Source organism: Lepidochelys kempii, chromosome 14, assembly GCF_965140285.1.
Source record: "Lepidochelys kempii isolate rLepKem1 chromosome 14, rLepKem1.hap1, whole genome shotgun sequence".
In the NCBI taxonomy this organism is placed as follows: domain Eukaryota; kingdom Metazoa; phylum Chordata; order Testudines; family Cheloniidae; genus Lepidochelys; species Lepidochelys kempii.
The window spans coordinates 13,780,359-13,797,748 of NC_136393.1; the positions used below are offsets into that span (position 1 = coordinate 13,780,359).

The 17,390-nt window shown below is 47.8% G+C and overlaps 2 protein-coding genes across 2 annotated transcripts in view; one reads left to right on the plus strand and one right to left on the minus strand.

The window, feature by feature from the left end:
* CHAD (chondroadherin) lies at positions 1-13,213 on the plus strand. The gene is made up of 4 exons (XM_073310603.1): positions 1-799; positions 5,651-5,814; positions 6,037-6,182; positions 12,326-13,213. The coding sequence occupies exons 1-3, from the start codon at positions 20-22 to the stop codon at positions 6,176-6,178; spliced, it is 1,086 nt and encodes a 361-aa protein (XP_073166704.1). The 5' UTR covers positions 1-19; the 3' UTR covers positions 6,179-6,182; positions 12,326-13,213.
* Positions 1-17,390, minus strand: part of ACSF2 (acyl-CoA synthetase family member 2) — a 54,496-nt gene that overhangs the window by 17,008 nt on the left and 20,098 nt on the right. Inside the window, exons 7-10 of the mRNA XM_073311378.1 lie at positions 17,005-17,100; positions 16,453-16,601; positions 15,863-15,954; positions 14,809-14,885 (exon numbers count right to left, since the gene is read on the minus strand). Coding sequence (XP_073167479.1) covers positions 14,809-14,885; positions 15,863-15,954; positions 16,453-16,601; positions 17,005-17,100 — 414 coding nt within the window. The remainder of the gene's footprint in view (positions 1-14,808; positions 14,886-15,862; positions 15,955-16,452; positions 16,602-17,004; positions 17,101-17,390) is intronic.

Here is a 17,390-nt window from a genome sequence, read left to right on the forward strand (position 1 = left end):
ACGGATCCCTGTGCTGGCCATGGACCGGTCAGCCTTCTTCCTCAGCCTCCTCAGCTTGCTGGTGTGCCTCCTCCCTATCCTCCAGGCATGCCCCTCGAGCTGCCACTGCCATGGAGGAGAGCTCCAGCACGTCATCTGCGACAACGTCGGGCTGAAGAAGATCCCCAAGGTGTCCGAGCAAACGCGGCTCCTCAATCTGCAGAGGAACAACTTCCCCGTCCTGCCGACCAACGCCTTCAGGGAGATGAAAGGGCTCGTGTCCCTCCACCTCCAGCATTCCCAGATCAAGGAGATCTCCAGCGGTGCCTTCCGGGGGCTGAAGCAGCTTGTCTACCTTTACCTGTCCAATAACGATATCAGCGTCATCAAGATGGGTGCCTTCGACGACCTGTCGGAGCTCACGTACCTGTACATGGACCACAATAAGATCTCGGACCTGCCCAAGGGGCTCCTCTCCCCACTCATGAACCTCTTCATCCTGCAGCTGGGCAGCAACAAGATCCGAGAGCTGAGATCGGGGGCCTTCAGTGGTGCTAAGGACCTGCGCTGGCTCTACCTCTCTGACAACTCCCTCTCCTCCGTCCAGCCCGGGGCCCTGGATGACGTGGAAAACCTAGCTGTCTTCCATCTGGATAAGAACCAGCTGAGCACTTACCCAGTGGCTGCAATGAGCAAGCTGAGGGTAGTGGAGGACCTGAAGCTTTCTCACAACCCCATGAAGGTCATTCCCGACTATGCCTTCCAGTCCTTCGGGCGCTACATGGAGACCCTCAGTCTGGACAACATGGGCCTGGAAAAGGTAGGTTCCTTTCCACCCTCCCTCCCCTTTCAAATCGAAACGTAGGGCCTGGTTCTCTTCTCACTTACAGTGCTGTCACGCTTCTGTCCTGATCTGCATGGGTCTGAGGAAAAGGAGACTCAGGGTCACAGTTTTGGCAGAAGGGTGAAGGGTTCACTAGCAATTAAAAAAGGCACCTGAACCTTTGAACATCCACGTGATGAATAAAAATGAGAGGACCCCCTCCTCTTGTGCTATGGGATGCTAAGCTCTCCTGGGCTCACTGAGCCCAGCGGAAGGGCGGTGGGGCCCAGCTCCAATGGGAAATGTATTCTGGTGCTCTGAAATAAATGAGCAAAGACCTCCCAGCCTTGGGAGGTGGGGTTGGGGAAATAAGAGGCAAGGGGCTGCCCCGTGCTCAAACTGGCAGGACACAGTGGACTGGTAGAGCTGAACTGCCCCGTCTCCTGAGCTGCAGCCTGTACCTGCTGTCGGTTCGAAGTGTGGGGGGAAGGAGATTCCTCCAGAAGCATTATGAATAGCAGCAGTTTCTTCCTAGTGCAGTGCAGACAGGTACCCAGTGCACACATGTCCATCTTCTACCTTTTTTAAAAAAAACTTCCAACTTTACACTCTATAAAGAAAGGTTTGTCTATTGATGAGCTCTCAAGAGAAACTCTTGCAGCCTTTTACAAAGGAGCCCTGTTTCTACCCAGAGAGCAGGAGGGACATTCAGGTAACCCAGCAAAATACCCCTCTTTTTCTCATGGAAAAAGTCAGGGCCACGGGTAGGAGCATCACGCTGAAGGAGCTACTTGCAACAGGACCCCTGGAATACCAGGCAGTAAAGGCACATATCCAGCTCAGGAAGGACAGGACCTCAAAGCAGCAATGTCCCACATTGCTCTGTTGGGATGCAACAGGATGATGAAAGAGCAGCTCAAAACATCCCAAGATGCTGTGCCAAGAAGCACAGGGATGGAGAGTATCCAGGGGAAATAGGATAGCACCTCACAGCAAGGCAGTACCTCATCATGTGGTGCAGAGGGATGGAGAACATCCCAGTGAAAAAGATGAGCGCCTTCTAGCAACACGGAGCCAGCATCATACTGTGCTGGGGTGTGCAGAGCATCTGCATTCAGAAGGACACAACCCAACAGCAGCAGAGAGCTGCCCAACGGTGTTGGGAGTTAGAGAACATCCACGTTACAAAGGCAATACAGCATCCCAGAATGCCAAGCTAGGAAGCTGGAATTTATCCAGGTTGAGGAGGACAGTATCTATAGCAGCACAGTGTCCCTTCGTCGACATTTCATCTCTTTCCTATTCTCGAGATTACAGTCCCCATACGGATTGGTGTAATCAAACTCATTCACCTGGAAATTATCTGCTGACACATCTATGGAAGGACTCCACAGATGACGAGCATGTCATCCTTCAGTGACGCTGCCATGTCACTACTGGGGGCATCAACTCAGATTCTATCTGGTCTCATCACGCATAAATCAGAAGATACAGATTAAATGTGAAACTAGATGCAGAGACACCAGAGACAAGATGAGATTTAATGAGTCCAAGATGTTGGGATGCTCAACAGATGCAAGCGCTCTTTATACCATCAAGGAATTAGCTGAACAAACTGGAAGTCTATGAATTCAGTCTAGCTATGCAGTGACCTTGTTAATCTGGAGAACAGTACCTTGGGCATGAGAATGGAATTTTACAGCAAACAGATGTCGAGTAAGTTCTTCCATCTGTTTGATCAATACGTTGCTAGCTAGAGATGAAGGGTTTAGTCATTGCTGACTTACAGGCGTGCATTGCCTGAAGTCCATAGAGTTATATTCACTCTCACCAGTGGTGAACTTGCTCAGTGGATCGATGGTAGTTCTTTGTTATGTGTATTATCTTGTGCTGCATTGCTGTTTTAACGGGGTTGTCTCGGTATAATTCTGCACATTGACTGTCCCTCATCTTTCATACTTTTTGCCATCATTTTAACAACATTCCAATATAAAAAACTACCTCTGATATCATCTCACATCTCCTGTAGCTTCTTTCAGATTGGAGAGATCCAACCACATGTAACTGGTCGACAAGGTGCATAGAGGAACCATTTCATCCACCAATGGAGTCCCTTCTGGGGTGGAACACAGCAGCTGTTTCACAGTGCACACACCACTTCCTTTGTATGCAAAAGTGGAAAAGAATGCCAGATCCAACCTAAACTGCAGAAGGAGTTTGGCTAGGCAGAACAGAATTATACAAATTAGCCAAGACACGAGGGTTAACACCGCTAGCTTTGCAAAAAAGTGCTCTTGATGCTTTAAGGACCTACTAGTGGTCAGTAATCGACAGGAACTTTGTTTGAGGTCTCATATGAAATATGGCACTTCCTGCAGCCAAGTGCCCTCATAACAAAGTCTGGACCATTTGATTAGTACAACCGAGAGAGGCATGCCACCAGATGATCATTCCCATTTCACTATGAACACGGTCAGCCATGGTTGCTCCACAGTTTTCATTTTTTCACTCTAAAGGTATGTCTACACTGCAGTCAGAGGAGCAACTGCACCCATGTGTAGACACACCCGAGCTAGCTTTGATCTAGCTAACTTGAATAACAGTAGCAGTGAAGTCGTGGCAAGGCATGTTATATAAGCCCACCTGGGACCCTGGGTAATTATTTGAGCAGCTAGCCCATGCTGCTGTGGCTTTGCTATTGGTTTTTGAGCTAGCTAGATCAAAGCTAGCTTGGGTACCTCTACACGTGCTGCAGCCACACCTCTGACTGCAGCCTAGACACACACAAATTAGTTTTCTCCTCACGCTTGCCAAAGGCCTTGTATCCATATGACCCATGTGATCCATATGTATGTATGTGAGTCTCCCTGGACACAGTGGCCAGGTGATGGTGGTATTTAAAGTATGCAATGGTGATAATATCTGTGTTGCAGCCATTTCCCCACCCCACCCCCCAGGAAATACCATTCTCAGCTCCTCTTCTCTGATAGGGTTGGATTCTTCTGTGTGGTTTCAAAATTCTATAGCCACTCGGATGTGCGAAATTGTTCCAGATGAGAATCCCTGTCACTGTTGCAATTAACATCACCATTGTCACACCAGAAAAGAAAGAGATCTTAAACAATTTTGCAACTCTAGTACTGGGAAGTCCTCTCACACGCACGGAAACAAAGAGACCAGACTCTTCTCCGAAGCTTTAAACAAAGATATTATGACACCCATTTCTAACAGGGCTCAGTACCATATTAGCTATGTGCCCCCCCAAAAGTGAACAATAATCATCTTGCATCTACAAAAGGACCTTCATCTTGAAGGATCCCAAAGTGCCTGAAGCTCGGAGATAAAGCACAGCAGCTGTTTAACAACACACGGCAGCATTACAAAACAACTGGAACAGGAAGTGAAGTAGAATGCCATATTAGATTAAAACCGCAGGGGGAATTTAGGTGCTCAGAACGGAATTACTCAAACTGGAATTTGGCCAGGACACTGGCGTCAAACACCCATGCTGCACAAAGCACCAGAAGTGGTCAGGACCTTGGTTTCACATCTCATCAGAGAGACAGCACTGGCAGCAGCATAGTAGAACCCGCTGGGATTTATTCTGTGCTGAACCATAGAGGGCTGTCACCTGCTGACTTCCCAAGACTACTCGCTGCAGGACTTCGGAGGTCTCTTATACAAGCACTAATCCAACCCGACGCTGCTTGGTTTGTAAGATCTCCCAGGTTTGCAGCCTGAGATGGCATAGCTGCAGGAGCTGGGACGCACACTGAGAGGACATGTCTGAGGAGTGATCAGTGAGACATGAAAATACACAGATGGGTATTTGACACAGAGCTTTCTGGTGGACCGATGGATGCGTCTCTGGAGATAACAAATCTGTTTTCTCCCCTTCCCACGGTTCTGAAAAGAACAGGAAAGGGGGGGAAGAAAACAAGTTTGTTATTGCTAAGAGAAGCACCCATGCAGTCAACAGTTTCCTCTGTAACCAATGGGCTGCAGGGAAGTTTGCGCTGATGGGTTTGCATTTTACACAAATTCTTCCAAACTAAGTCCCTATGGACAAGTAGGATTGGGATGGGGAGAAGGGGAGATGGCTAACAGGAGGTGCACAATTGCCAGTTTTCTCTCTCTGGCACACTGCATTTTACTCTCAGTGCGTGAAGGGGGCTATATTTTAAAGCCTGCCCATAGGCCACGAACACACAGACTTGCAAACAACCCATTAGGGAGGGGAGGGAGAGGGAGAGAGAGAGAGGTGAGGAGACCAAGGCACTGGACGCCTGCCCTGCTGCATCTACAGCGCTCTGAAGCCAAGTGTAACTTTCCACTCAGAGCCCACGGGGCACTGCCAAAGCCTACAGGCCCTTCAGACTCCACAAACACTCCCTCCATCAACAGTTCCATGAGCGGGAACGCAACAGGGACTGGGAGGAATTCCAGCCCTGGAAAGGTTTGTACCCAGGAAATGTCGCGGCCCATTTAGAGAGGAGGAGCATGCTTTAGAAACAAATGGGACTGGCCTGACCTCAGCTTTTCTTTGGGCTATATGGAGGGGCCTGTGGAAGGCAAGGAGCAAATGGGGAGGGGCTTGGGCTTTAGCCCCTGTGGTGGGAGGAACTAAAATCCATCACTGAAAAAGAAAAACACCTTCCATGCTTCTGCCTCCTGAATCCCTCCCGGGGGCCATGGAGGAAATTCCTTGCTCCTTACCCTCTCCCACTCTCTCCAGCCCCTCTGCTGTCACTAAAAGCCATGAACACAGGCGGCCTGGAAGAGAAGGGAATGGAGAACATCCCCCACTCGCCCGAGTCACAGCGATCCGCATCTCCCCTTGTGCTTTAGTTTTCAGATAAAGCATTTGCTGGAGTGACCACACTGAAGACTGTTCACATCGAGAACAACAGACTTAACCAGCTACATGGGAACTTCCCGTTCAGCAGCCTGGAGAACTTCACCCTGTCCAATAATCCTTGGCACTGCTCCTGTCAGCTAGCAGCTCTGCGCAAGTAAGAGACACTTACTTCTCTCTCTCCCCTACCCAATCTGGTGCCCACTGACCAGGTCCAGGGGGAAGGTCCCGGTTAGTTGTGCCCGGTGAGGAGGAAGAGGCAATACCAATAACTTGACACTTGGTCAGTAATGCAGTTTCCGGTCTCCTCTGGCAACCCACGTGAGCAGTAGTCTGTCCCCTTCTGAAGCTTAGGGGTTTTCTGTTTGTCCTTCCCCAGGTGGTTGGAGTCCAGCCGCTCCCGCCCTGATGCGGTTTGTGCCTCACCATCTCAGTACCGAGGGCAGCAGATAAGAGACACTGCCGCACTCCGCAGCTGCAAACTCCCCACCAGGAGGCCCAGGAAAGGAAACCGCCATTAAACAGGTAAGAAGCTTTTCACAACCACACCCTGTTCTTCTTCCTTCTCCTTCCATCTCACACAGACTTAAACCAAGTCCTGGTCCCCCTGAAGTCAATGGGAGTTTTACCCTGGACTTCACTGAGACGAAGGATCACCTCCAAAACAGTTAATCCATTTACCTGCCATGACCTAAATGTATAGGTTATAAAGCCAGAAGGGATCATTTTAATCATCTAGTCTGACCTCCTGTATAATAGGCCAGAGAACTCTCCTGGGCTAATTCCTGTTGGAACTAGAGAAAATCTTTTAGAAAAACATCCAACCTTGATTTAAAACATTTCCAGTGATGGAGAATCTCCCACAACTCTTAGTATGTTGTTCCAATGGTTAATTACCATCATTGACGACAAATTGTGCCTCATTTCTAGTCTGAATTTGTCTAGCTTCAACTTCCAGCCATAGGATCTTGTTGTACCTTTGTGAGCTAGATTGAAGAGCCCTTTACTGCCAAAGTTTTGTTCACCACATAGGTACTTACAGACAGATCAAGTCACCCCTTAATCTTCCCTCTGGTAAGATAAATAGAATACACGCCTTAGTCTCTCACTACGGTAGAACCTCAGAGTTACGAACACCTCAGGAATGGAGATTGTTCGTAACCCTGAAATGTTTTTAACTCTGAACAAAATGTTCTGGTTATTCCTTCAAAAGTTTACAACTGACTTCATACAGCTTTGAAACTTTACAATGCAGAAGAAAAATGCTGCTTTTAACCATTTTAATTTAAATGAAACAAGAACAGAAACAGTTTCCTTACCTTGTCAAATCTTTTTTTACTAGTTTACGTGTAACGCAGTACTGTACAGTATGTGCTTTTTTTTTTTTTTTTTTTTGGTCTCTGATGCTACCTGATTACGTGCTTCCGGTTCCAAATGAGGTGTGCGGTTGACCGGTCAGTTCATAACTCTGGTGTTCATAACTCTGAGATTCTACTGTATAAGGCATGTTTTCCAATCCTTTAATCATTCTTGTGGCTCTTCTCTGAACCTTCTCAAATTTATCTGCATCCTTCTAGAACTGTGGACAGCAGAACTGGACACAGTATTCTCGCAGCAATTGCATCAGTGCCAAACACAGACTTACCATAACCTCCCTACTCCTACTCCAGATTCCTTTTATACACACAAAGATCACTGTAGCTCTTTTGGCTACAGCATCAGACTAGGAGCTCATGTTCAACGTATTATCCACCATGACCCCCAAGTCCTTTTCAAAGACACTGCTTTCCAGGATAGAGTCCCCCATCCTGTAAGTGTGGCCTACATTCTTTGTTCCTAAATGTATGACCTTAGGTTTGGCCACATTAAAGCACGTATTGTTTGCTTGCACCCCACTTATCAACCAATGCAGATTGCTCTGTATCAGTGACCTGTCCTTCATTATTTACCACTCCCCCAATCTGTGTGCAAACATCTGCAAACATAAAATTATTGCTGATGAAGTTTTCTTCCAGCTCATTGATAAAAATGTTAGCATAGGGCCAAGAACTGATCCCTGCAGGATCCCACTAGAAACACACTCACTTGAAAATGATTTCCCCATTTACACTTACATTTTGAGATCTATTATTTGGCCAGTTTTTAATCTATTGTGTGCCATATTAATTTTGTATCCTTCTAGGGTTTTTTTTAAACAAAATGTCACGTGGTACACCAATTCACACGCCTTACAAAAGTTTTAAGACTATTTCATCAATACCATGACTTCTATCAACCAAACTTGTGATCTCAAAAAGAGATATCAAGTTAGTTTGATGGGATCTATTTTCCATAAATCCATAATTCCATTGACTGGCATTAATTACCTTCCTTTAATTCGTTATTGATCAAGTCCCATATCTGCCATTCCATTATTTTGCTTTGGATTGATGTCAAGCTGACAGGCCTAGAATTACCTGGGTCATCCTATTTACCCTTTTGAAATATTGGCACAACTTTAGCTTTCTTCCAGTCCTCTGGAACTTCCCCTCTTTTCCAAGACTTACTGTTAATCAACATACATGGTCTAGAGAGCACCACAACCAGCTGTCTGAGAACTCCTGGATGAAAGTTATCTGGACCAGCTGATTCCAAAATGTCTAGCTTTAGTAGCTGCTTTTTAACTTTCTCCCAAATTACTGTTGGAATGGGAACTGTTTCATCATCTATATCATCTAGCTTTTCCCCAAATATGGAATGAATATTTGTTGAACACTTCTGTCTTTTCTGCATTATCATTGACAATTTACCATTTCCATTTAGTAACAGGCCAATATCACTGCTAGGATTCTTTTGCTCCTAATATACTTACATTCCTTAACTCTGCTGGCCATAGAGTTCGCCTTCTGTCCTTTTGCTTGCCTTATCAATTTTCTACAATTCCTACCTTTTGATTTATATTCATAACTATCAACTTCCCTTTTCTTCCATTTGGCTTGGGCGTACATAATTATTTTTATAGCTGCTTTCACTTCCCCTCTAAGCCAGGCTAGTTTTTTAACCAGTGTAGCCTTCTTTATTGAATGTGGCTTTTGGGGTATCTTGTAAAATGGTCTCAAACAATTCCTAATCATCATTCACATTTTTCTGTTCAAATTCTCTCTCTCAGCTGATTTGGCTCATAATTGTTTTATGAAACTGGTCCTTTTGAAGAACCAAGTATATGGGTTTGGACTTTATTCTATTTGCACATAACAAATGTGAACAAATCATGATCATTTGTGCCTAAGCTACCATTAATTTTTAGTTACATGATCCATTTCTCTTTGTCTGTCAAGACGAGGTCGAATATAGAACTCCCCCTGGTAGGATGCAACACTTTTTGAGGCAGAAAACTGTCATCTGTAATATTTAGAAATTCGGAGGACATTTTAGTTCTGTCAGATCTGCAACAGGTCATCAGATTGAGGACCCCATCGATAATGCAGTTTCCCCACCATATACAATACAGATAAGTGCTTAAGGAGCCTGCCATCCTTTTCTCTAGTGTGATTCACAGCAGACACCAACTAGTACCCCTTCCTATGCATTATCTGTTAGGACACTGATTTATTAGCATTCAAGACCATTATCTTCCAAGCTGTCAGTGACTCAGAGACAGGTAATGCCATTTTTGACAGAATGCTGCTCCCCTTCCCGTTTCGCCCACTCAAGCCTTTCTTAGTAGGTTATGACCATTGATTTTTACGTTCTAATAATGTGACTCCTCCCCTCAGGTTACAATAATACCAACTAGGTCAAATTTATGCTCACAACTGAGCAATTCCAATTCCTCTAGTTTAATACCTAGCTCCAGCCTTGGTGTAGAATAATTTAGCAATTTCTTCTCTTCACGTCCTTTGGTGACTTGATTAATTTTGTTCTCAACAGCTTGATTTTCTGCTAGATGAGTGCTCATTTGTTCCCTCTTTTCACCCTTCTCTTGTAGTTTAATGCCCTCCCCTCCCATCAGGCTGGCTCCCCTTCAAGAGTCTTCATTGCCCTAGCAACAGTGGATGACACCACAGTCTCTGAGCCCGCAGCCTTCTAGAGCCGTGATGGGAATTCTTTCCTGAGCGGCTGTGATGGTGTCAGCTCCACAGAGCAAAAGCAGACTCTCAAATACAGGCCTCAGAGGGCAAGTAAAGGTGAAATATCTATTTAGGGTATGTGTACACAGCAAAGAAAAACCCGTGGCTGGCCTCTGCCAGCCAACTCAGTCTCACAGGGCTTGGGCTGTAGGGCTATTTCATTGCTGTGTAGCCTTCTGGGCTTGGGCTAGAGCCCAAGCTCTAGGACCCAAGCCCAGAAGGCTACACAGCAATGAAACAGCCCCACAGTCCAAGCCCCGCATCGGCTAGCACAGGCCAGCTGCAGGTTTTTCTTTGCTGTGTACACATACCCTTAAACGTTAGGCCAAATTCATCCCTGGTGTAGACCCAGTGAAATCAATGGAGTCAAACTAGGGATGGATTTAGCCCACAGTCTTGTCTTGACTAGGGATCATAAGCCTTTTATTTTTCTAAAGTTTCCCAGTTTTCTTCCCAAAAGGCCTTTCTGGGGGAAGTGGATGGGTCAGGGGATTGGGGATGGGACACTCAACCATTAGCCTCTGTCAAATGTGGGCAAGGTGGGTAATGACCAAAAATCACTGCCATCAGACAGCTGGGCAGTGAGCTCTATGCAATACGCTGGTGGCCACAGTGTAGTTTTCAGTGGAACATCATCCACGACCCCACCTGCATTCTTGCTGGCACTCTCAGTAAAGAAGCCAGTGACTGCTTGGGCTGCAGAGCCCGAGCTACTCTCATATCCTAGCAAAGGTCTCTCCAGCTCAGCTTGGAAACCCATTGGCAGGGCACAGTGGGGAAAGGTGGCACCAAGGCCACCCATCTTGTACCTGGTTCAGTATCTAAGCAGAAGACTTGGCTCTCCTGGGGTCAGCTCAGCACCTCGTTTATTTATTTAAAGCACTGATTTAAAAACAAGGCCTTGTGCCCTGGAACATGGTGTCCTGCTGAGCCCAGAGCTGTGCCCCAGAGAAGGGAGAGCAGAGACAGCAAACGGGTTTTGAATCAGAAGGTTGGTGCAGGAGGTAGGAAGGTAAGAGCAGGGAGGAGAAAGGGAGAAGGTGACACAGGAGATAGGGTTGCCTGGGCCATAAGCAAAGATCTTGTTGATCCTCAGTCTGGACACTGAATATGCAAATACATCACAGACCCATCTCCCTCTGTTGAAAGCTGCTGAGTGTATTATCTTAAGGATTCAGAAAACCAAGAACCTCACCAACGTTTTACTGTGCCCTCTTGCACCTCAGCTGCTGCTCAGCGTTTTGTTTGTCTGACGGCCTGATCCAAAGCCCACTGAAGTCACTGGAAGAACTCCCATTGATTTCTACGGGGCTTTGGATCAGGCTCTAAGTTTGTAAGCTGTGTGGACAGGGACCTTTTCTTTTTTGATTTGTAACATGCTGGGCACCTTTACGGCACTGTTTAAGTAACAGTGACAACCACTTTTACTGCTCTAACAGAAGAGGTAGGGAGCAGCCACTTGTGGCTCTCCGATTCCCAGTTCACCAGGCCCAAACTTTGTTTTCTACATCCATGGCTAAAGAGATGGTGAAAACAAAGCTATATGTCCTGAGTGCCAGAGGAGATACCAGCTCTTCTACCCCTTCCCGGAGTGATGCCATTTCTCCTGGACGGCTGGCAGATGTTATTGATTACAGATGCAAATACCAGCCATTCCAGGCAGGGCTGGTAGACTTCCGCACTGGAAGTGGAAACTTTACTTTTCTAAACCACAGTGCTTAACTTAGTGTATGTAGGAGACTCTCCCTTCTCGGGCAGGAAGAGGAGAAAGCCAAACCCCCATTCCAGAGCCCTCCTCCAGAAGGGTGGAATAACAAAACGACGATGATAATAATACTTTGCCTTGAGATCCTCACATACAGGGTGCTCTACAAAAGCAATTTCCCAACATCAGTGAACTGATTCTCACAACTCGTGAGTCAGAGAATTTATCCCTGTTGTACAGATGTGAAAACAAAATACCTTCAAGCTAGGCACACAGATCCATCCTAAGGCACCTAATTAAGTGTCCTGATCTTTACAAGGGTCAAATACCTACAGTTTCCCCTGCTTGCACTGAGAGTTGTGCTCAGCACCTCTGAGAGGCAAGTGACTTATTGAGATGCCTATATATACTGATTTAAGGTGTAATCTCTATGAATGACTTATGCCTTTTAGGTGCTCAGCTTGAAACATTTTAAGAGGGTCTGATTTTCAGAGGGAAGGTGCTCTGAGAATCAGGCTTCTTTGCAGTGTCTCAGCCCAGGCACCCCAAATCACTTGTTGCTTTTGAAAATCTAGGCCTCAGGTGTGTGTGTTCAGGCAGCCAAGTTTGAAATTTTAGGTAAGTTACTTAAGAGTTGCACAGCAAAATAGTGGAAGAGCCAGGATCACAGAACCCATCGGCCTGGTGTCCAGTGGAAACTGGGGTTGTTTGGCACCTCTGAAAAGGAGGTCAGGTGTCTCCTGACTCACAGTTGTGTAAGCCATTCATGAGACCATGAAAAAGCCTCAAGTCCCTGGATCTGCTTAAAAAACCTTTAAACATAGATTCATTTTCTCCCTCCTCTGCCCTAACAGGCCCTGGTATGGCTTGTCCAGGTGACTGGCCACTTCAACCAATCAGAAAACTACTGACTCCATCCAAGTCCACCCATAAGCTTCTACCATCTGTCAAGAGACATTTCTGATGTATCTGATCACCTCTAGCCTCCTCACAATCCTCGCCTATCTGCTGACTGGAGGATGGAATCCAACTTTTCAATCTTTTCCAACATCTATGTATTTTAAAAGAGGCATTTTTTAAACTAAACTATGCATGACAATGCTAATACAAGCTAACCTAGATCCTGCCCGTAAAACACAGTCATCTTCCCAGAGGCAACCTAAACCCATGTCCCTGATTATCCTGTTTGTCTCCATCTTTCTCCTTCCAGTGGGATGCAAGTGAATAGAAAGCCATAAGGGTTCCTCCCTCCCCCGGCCCCTGACTGCTCCAGAAGGAAAGCCATCCCACTCAACTCATGCAGACAGAAACCTCCTCCAACCTGAGGAGGTGATCCCTGCAGGTCAGGGCAGAGGACCACAGGTGAAGCAATGTTCAGGGTTCAGTGGACCTGGAGAGTGAGTTTCCCTTACAGTCCAGCAGGGGGTGATCTCTCTAGGTCAGGCTGAGGTCTGCTAGTGTTGGGGAACCTCAACATTGAAATAGCTTAGAGATTGGATTCTCTTCTCACCCCACAGGAAGGCGGTCTCACAAAGTACCTACATATGTAAGGGGAGAGGTTTGCACCGTATCAGCCTATATCTGGGGAGCGATCTTGCTCTCCAGTCCTCCTCCTCTTCTCCCCACCCCTAACCCAGAAAGCCTAGCGGGAGAACAAGATGACTATGGTTTATCGTCATGGATTTTACAATACCACAATTTCAACTTAACTGCATTTTTTTATCTAAAGATTTATATAAATATATATAAATATATATATATTTATTCCTCTGTAACTGAGTGTAAATGACTCTTAGGAGGATGAAAACTCCTCTTACTCTTATATAGAAAACAAATTGTATATTTTCTTATGTACATCTTCTGTATAAAGCTCTCGCTGCAAAGATGCACTCAGCAGGTTTCCAAGTTTCTGCCTGAGGCCTGGTGACTCATGCTGCAAACTGGGTGTGAGTCCAGCTACACAGCTCAATCCAGACCCTAGTCCCCCTTTATCCTGCCTGCAGGTTCAGAACAAAGTCGTTTTAAAGAAAATGGTTTTATTAGCAGCCCTACTACTGTGCAGGAAGCGGTGACTCACATGTTCCAAGTATTGGCCACCTTGTAATAATGGTGGGGAACATCGTGGGAGGCCACGTATAGGCCTGCTGTAAAGTAAATGCCTGCCACCCCATTGAAGTTCATGGAGTTAGGCCACAGCTGAGTTTGGCCCCTGGTGTTTTAAACTCAGCCCTGACAGCTTCACACAAGAAGCAAAGCCGCAGAGCTCCCTTGAGACATCACCCCGTTCCAGAACAGTTGCCCCACACTCCCTTCGTGCTGCTCCCTCCTCCCAGAGCACACAGCAGGGCTGACAAAACTCTTGGTATCAGCACGTTCTGAAGCTGCCAGCAATAAGAGCAGAAATCTGACGCCTAGTCTCGTGTGGTTAACCCATCACATCACTGTTTCCTCGCCCTTCACAGGCAGCTTGTTACTTCCTTTAAAGCAAAACAACCAGGCTGTGCGCGCTCACTCGCCTTCAAGGACTCCCAGATCCGTTTCTCAAATGGATAATGAGGGTGAGATCTGGGGCCGATTACACAGAAAGAGACAATGCCCCACTAAGTTAAACATAGCTGATGCATTTTGCAGTAAACCCCACTGAATGATGGATGGGACCGGGCTGGACATTCAGAACACCCCGTTGTTCGTGCACAGGAATGAGGGTACACATGCATGCTTAGTGACGGAGTGCAAGTCCTGCTCAGGCACTGTGTGGGTGTGTGTGTGAGAATACACAAGAAGGGCTACAATGTCCATGGCACTGGATCTGACCCTCCGCAGGCTCAGGTTCAGGGCGTGTGTGCGAATCATGCAGGAGACTGAACATGTGAGTGCCATCCATGCTGGTCAGCCAGGTGTCTTCCTCAGTGTTTATACTTGAGGATTCAGAGACAGCATGCGCAATAGGAAAAGAGAATTGTCCACTGCAACCAGAAAATAAACAGAGACATGTCCCAGCCTGGGGTACGACCCAATGCGATCACGCTGGGTGCCACGCTCTCCCTTCTCACAGTAGCTGTCCTTGTAGTTTCCTGTGTCCCTCCCCCGATGGGTTGGGCCTCTGATCCCCAGCCCAGTTACTCTACCCTGTACCCCCTTGAACGGCCAGAAGGCAGGAGGCCTCTGCATCCCATCACACATGGACACATTCATTCAGGGAGCCTCCAGTTCTATCGCTCTGTACACAAGTCACACATGCTCAGGTTCCCGGGTCCCACTGGGAGGGTGTGTGTGTGGGGGGTGGGGGGAAAACACGACCCAGGCAGCCCAGGCCCAAGCATGGAAATCGACTCACCACAATATCCCTCATATTCATCTTGGTCATAATCTTTTTCATGATCTCCGGGGGCACAGGGGACCCTGCAATGATTCCTGGAAGAGAGAAGGCAAGAGGACTACATTGGAGACTCTTCCCCTGGAAATCCCACTGAGAGGGGTCGGTACAGTTAGATCTAACAGCTGACAAAGCCTTTGGGAGGCATCCGGCAACCCCAGCCCTGTCAGCATGCCTCCCTCCTGACCTGGTCAATAGAACCTATTTCAATGGTGGGACAGCGAAGGGTAGAACACAACCTTCCGGATGAGACTGATATTGCACAAGATGAGAGATTACAATGTCAACTTTCAGTGTAATCAACAGACTTGACAGGGTCAGGCCCCTTCCTCAGATTACAGGGAGTTTCAGATGCGCTACCCAGGTACTTCTCATTCACCCATCACAGTAGTCTCTGGGTGCTAACGCTGCCCATAAACTCTACATCACTTGCTTCAGCTGTTGCTATAGGAAATTTCTATTATTGATGCTTTGGGAGGGAAAGGAAAGCTCCAATACAAACGATCTGCACATCAGCTACCTAAAAACTTGGGGAGCAATTCTAAACGAGCAGGGAATTTTACGTGTAAGAAATTCACTACCCACTGCAGCATTGCCCGTTGTCACCCTGGGGAACGTGTACAAAGTACAGTACACCAGGCGTCTGCTGCCACATGTTGGTGGATGGAGGTATGGAAGTCCAACAAGTACAATCCTTCCAGCATACCCCATCCCCTCTCTGTTTCCATAAGACACAACAGCTGGATAACTCCCCCCTAAATGTTCAAGTCATCAGGCCATTGCTCTGAAGAGAGGAGAAGGGTGCTAGAAATAAGGTAATCATGAGCAGAAGATTGTCAAGGTAGGAAAGCACATCATTGAATTAACAGGGCAAAGGAAAGAGCTTGCAACACAAATTCTTCTTCCTCACTAGTGATTTGCTTGCATAGCCAAGCCCATGAGCGTCTGCCTGTCCAGCTGGCTTCCTTGAGGAGAACCAGCAGAGGCCAGTTACCCTGGGTGCTGATGTACTTACCTCCCTGGAGAGATGAGAGGTCATAGCTGTCGAACTCGGGCTGGGACAGCATGTCTATGAACATGGTCGGAGTGCCGTGTAAAAGGGAGCATCTTGAAGGGACAGGAGAGAAAAAGCCAAGCTGCAGAATCAGAGCCTGTGGCAGTAAGGCCTATGTACCCCGCTCCCCACTGCACCTGGGTCAGGCCTTTGAGCCCGCCGGGCAGGCCCAGGAATGATGGGTTTATCATGCAGCAGCACCTTTGCTTTACAGACTACACCCGGACAGCACCTCGGAAATGCAGCCACCGCTGGGGTGGAGGGGATGGTGGCGGGAGAAGGCAGCTGGTTATGTATAGACACACACACCAGTCACTAATCCAAACAAGGAGAGGCCAGGCCTTCCAGCCAAGAGTCAGCAGTGACCAGGGCAAGTTGGGACCAGGGCAGTGGGGCATTTCACAGGTTCCTGGGCGCAACAGGGCCAGGACTCAGACAAACAAGACACTATGCCTCTGCCGCAGTGGGGAGGCCAGGGGCAGGAGCTGCCTGCCAGCAGAGCTGAGCTAAGTGACCCCTCCAGGTGACACTCAAGGGCCCTTGATTCTCACTTCTCTTGAGCCACTGCTTCCAGCACAGCTTTCCCCTCAAAGCTCAGGGATGAGAAGATAGCGGGGGCGCCATGCACAGCCATCACCATACCACCTCCAACGGAGCCCAGGCAGTGGTAGAGGGGTACAGGGAGGGCAGTACGGGATTCCTAGGATCAAGCCAAACAAAAGCAGCAATGAGGAGATAACCCTTCTGGTCTGTCTGAACCATTCTGATGCCTGGCATACATGGGCCTAACACAGGGCTCTCCCAGAGCCACTTACACCCACGAGATATGGGGGCTGGATAGCAGGGGGAAGGAACTGCCTGAATTGTCATTGTGCCTCGAACCCAGCCCTGTGGGAGTGCCCTCTGCTGGCACCCCGGCAGCACTACATTTCTCCATACTCTGTCCTTAGGGCTCCTCACTAACAGTGCTCTCAGCGCCCCGCACCCACAACTTGGGGGGGGCCTTTTGCTGCATCTTGCTGGGGAGTCATCTGCCTTCTCCACGTGCTCAGTCCCCCTACGGCCGGAGCATAGCCCATCCCCGGCCGACCGAGGAGACTCACCTGCTGATTGACTCCCAGCCTCAACCCAATCAGGTTTGCATTATTCACAATATTTCTATGAGAGAGGGTGGCCCCTTTGGGGCTTCCAGTTGTGCCCTGAAAGACAGAGAGCATTACGAGATCCTCTTGTATGACCGTCCGTTCAGAGGGACAGGTGCAGAGATTCTCTGTGGTGATCCCTCCCCTCCCCGCTCCGCAGATTTCTGTTCTGCTCTTGTCCTTTAGTCTCCCTCCAGACACGGAGGCCTCTGATCCGACAGCCCAACAAATGATATGACACAGAGCAACTGCAGCTGGGATCAGAGCTCCGTGGCACCCAGGCCCCCCATCTCATCCCTGCTGTCAGCTCCTGGGATAGTGGCAAGCCATGGGAGTGGTGGAGAAAC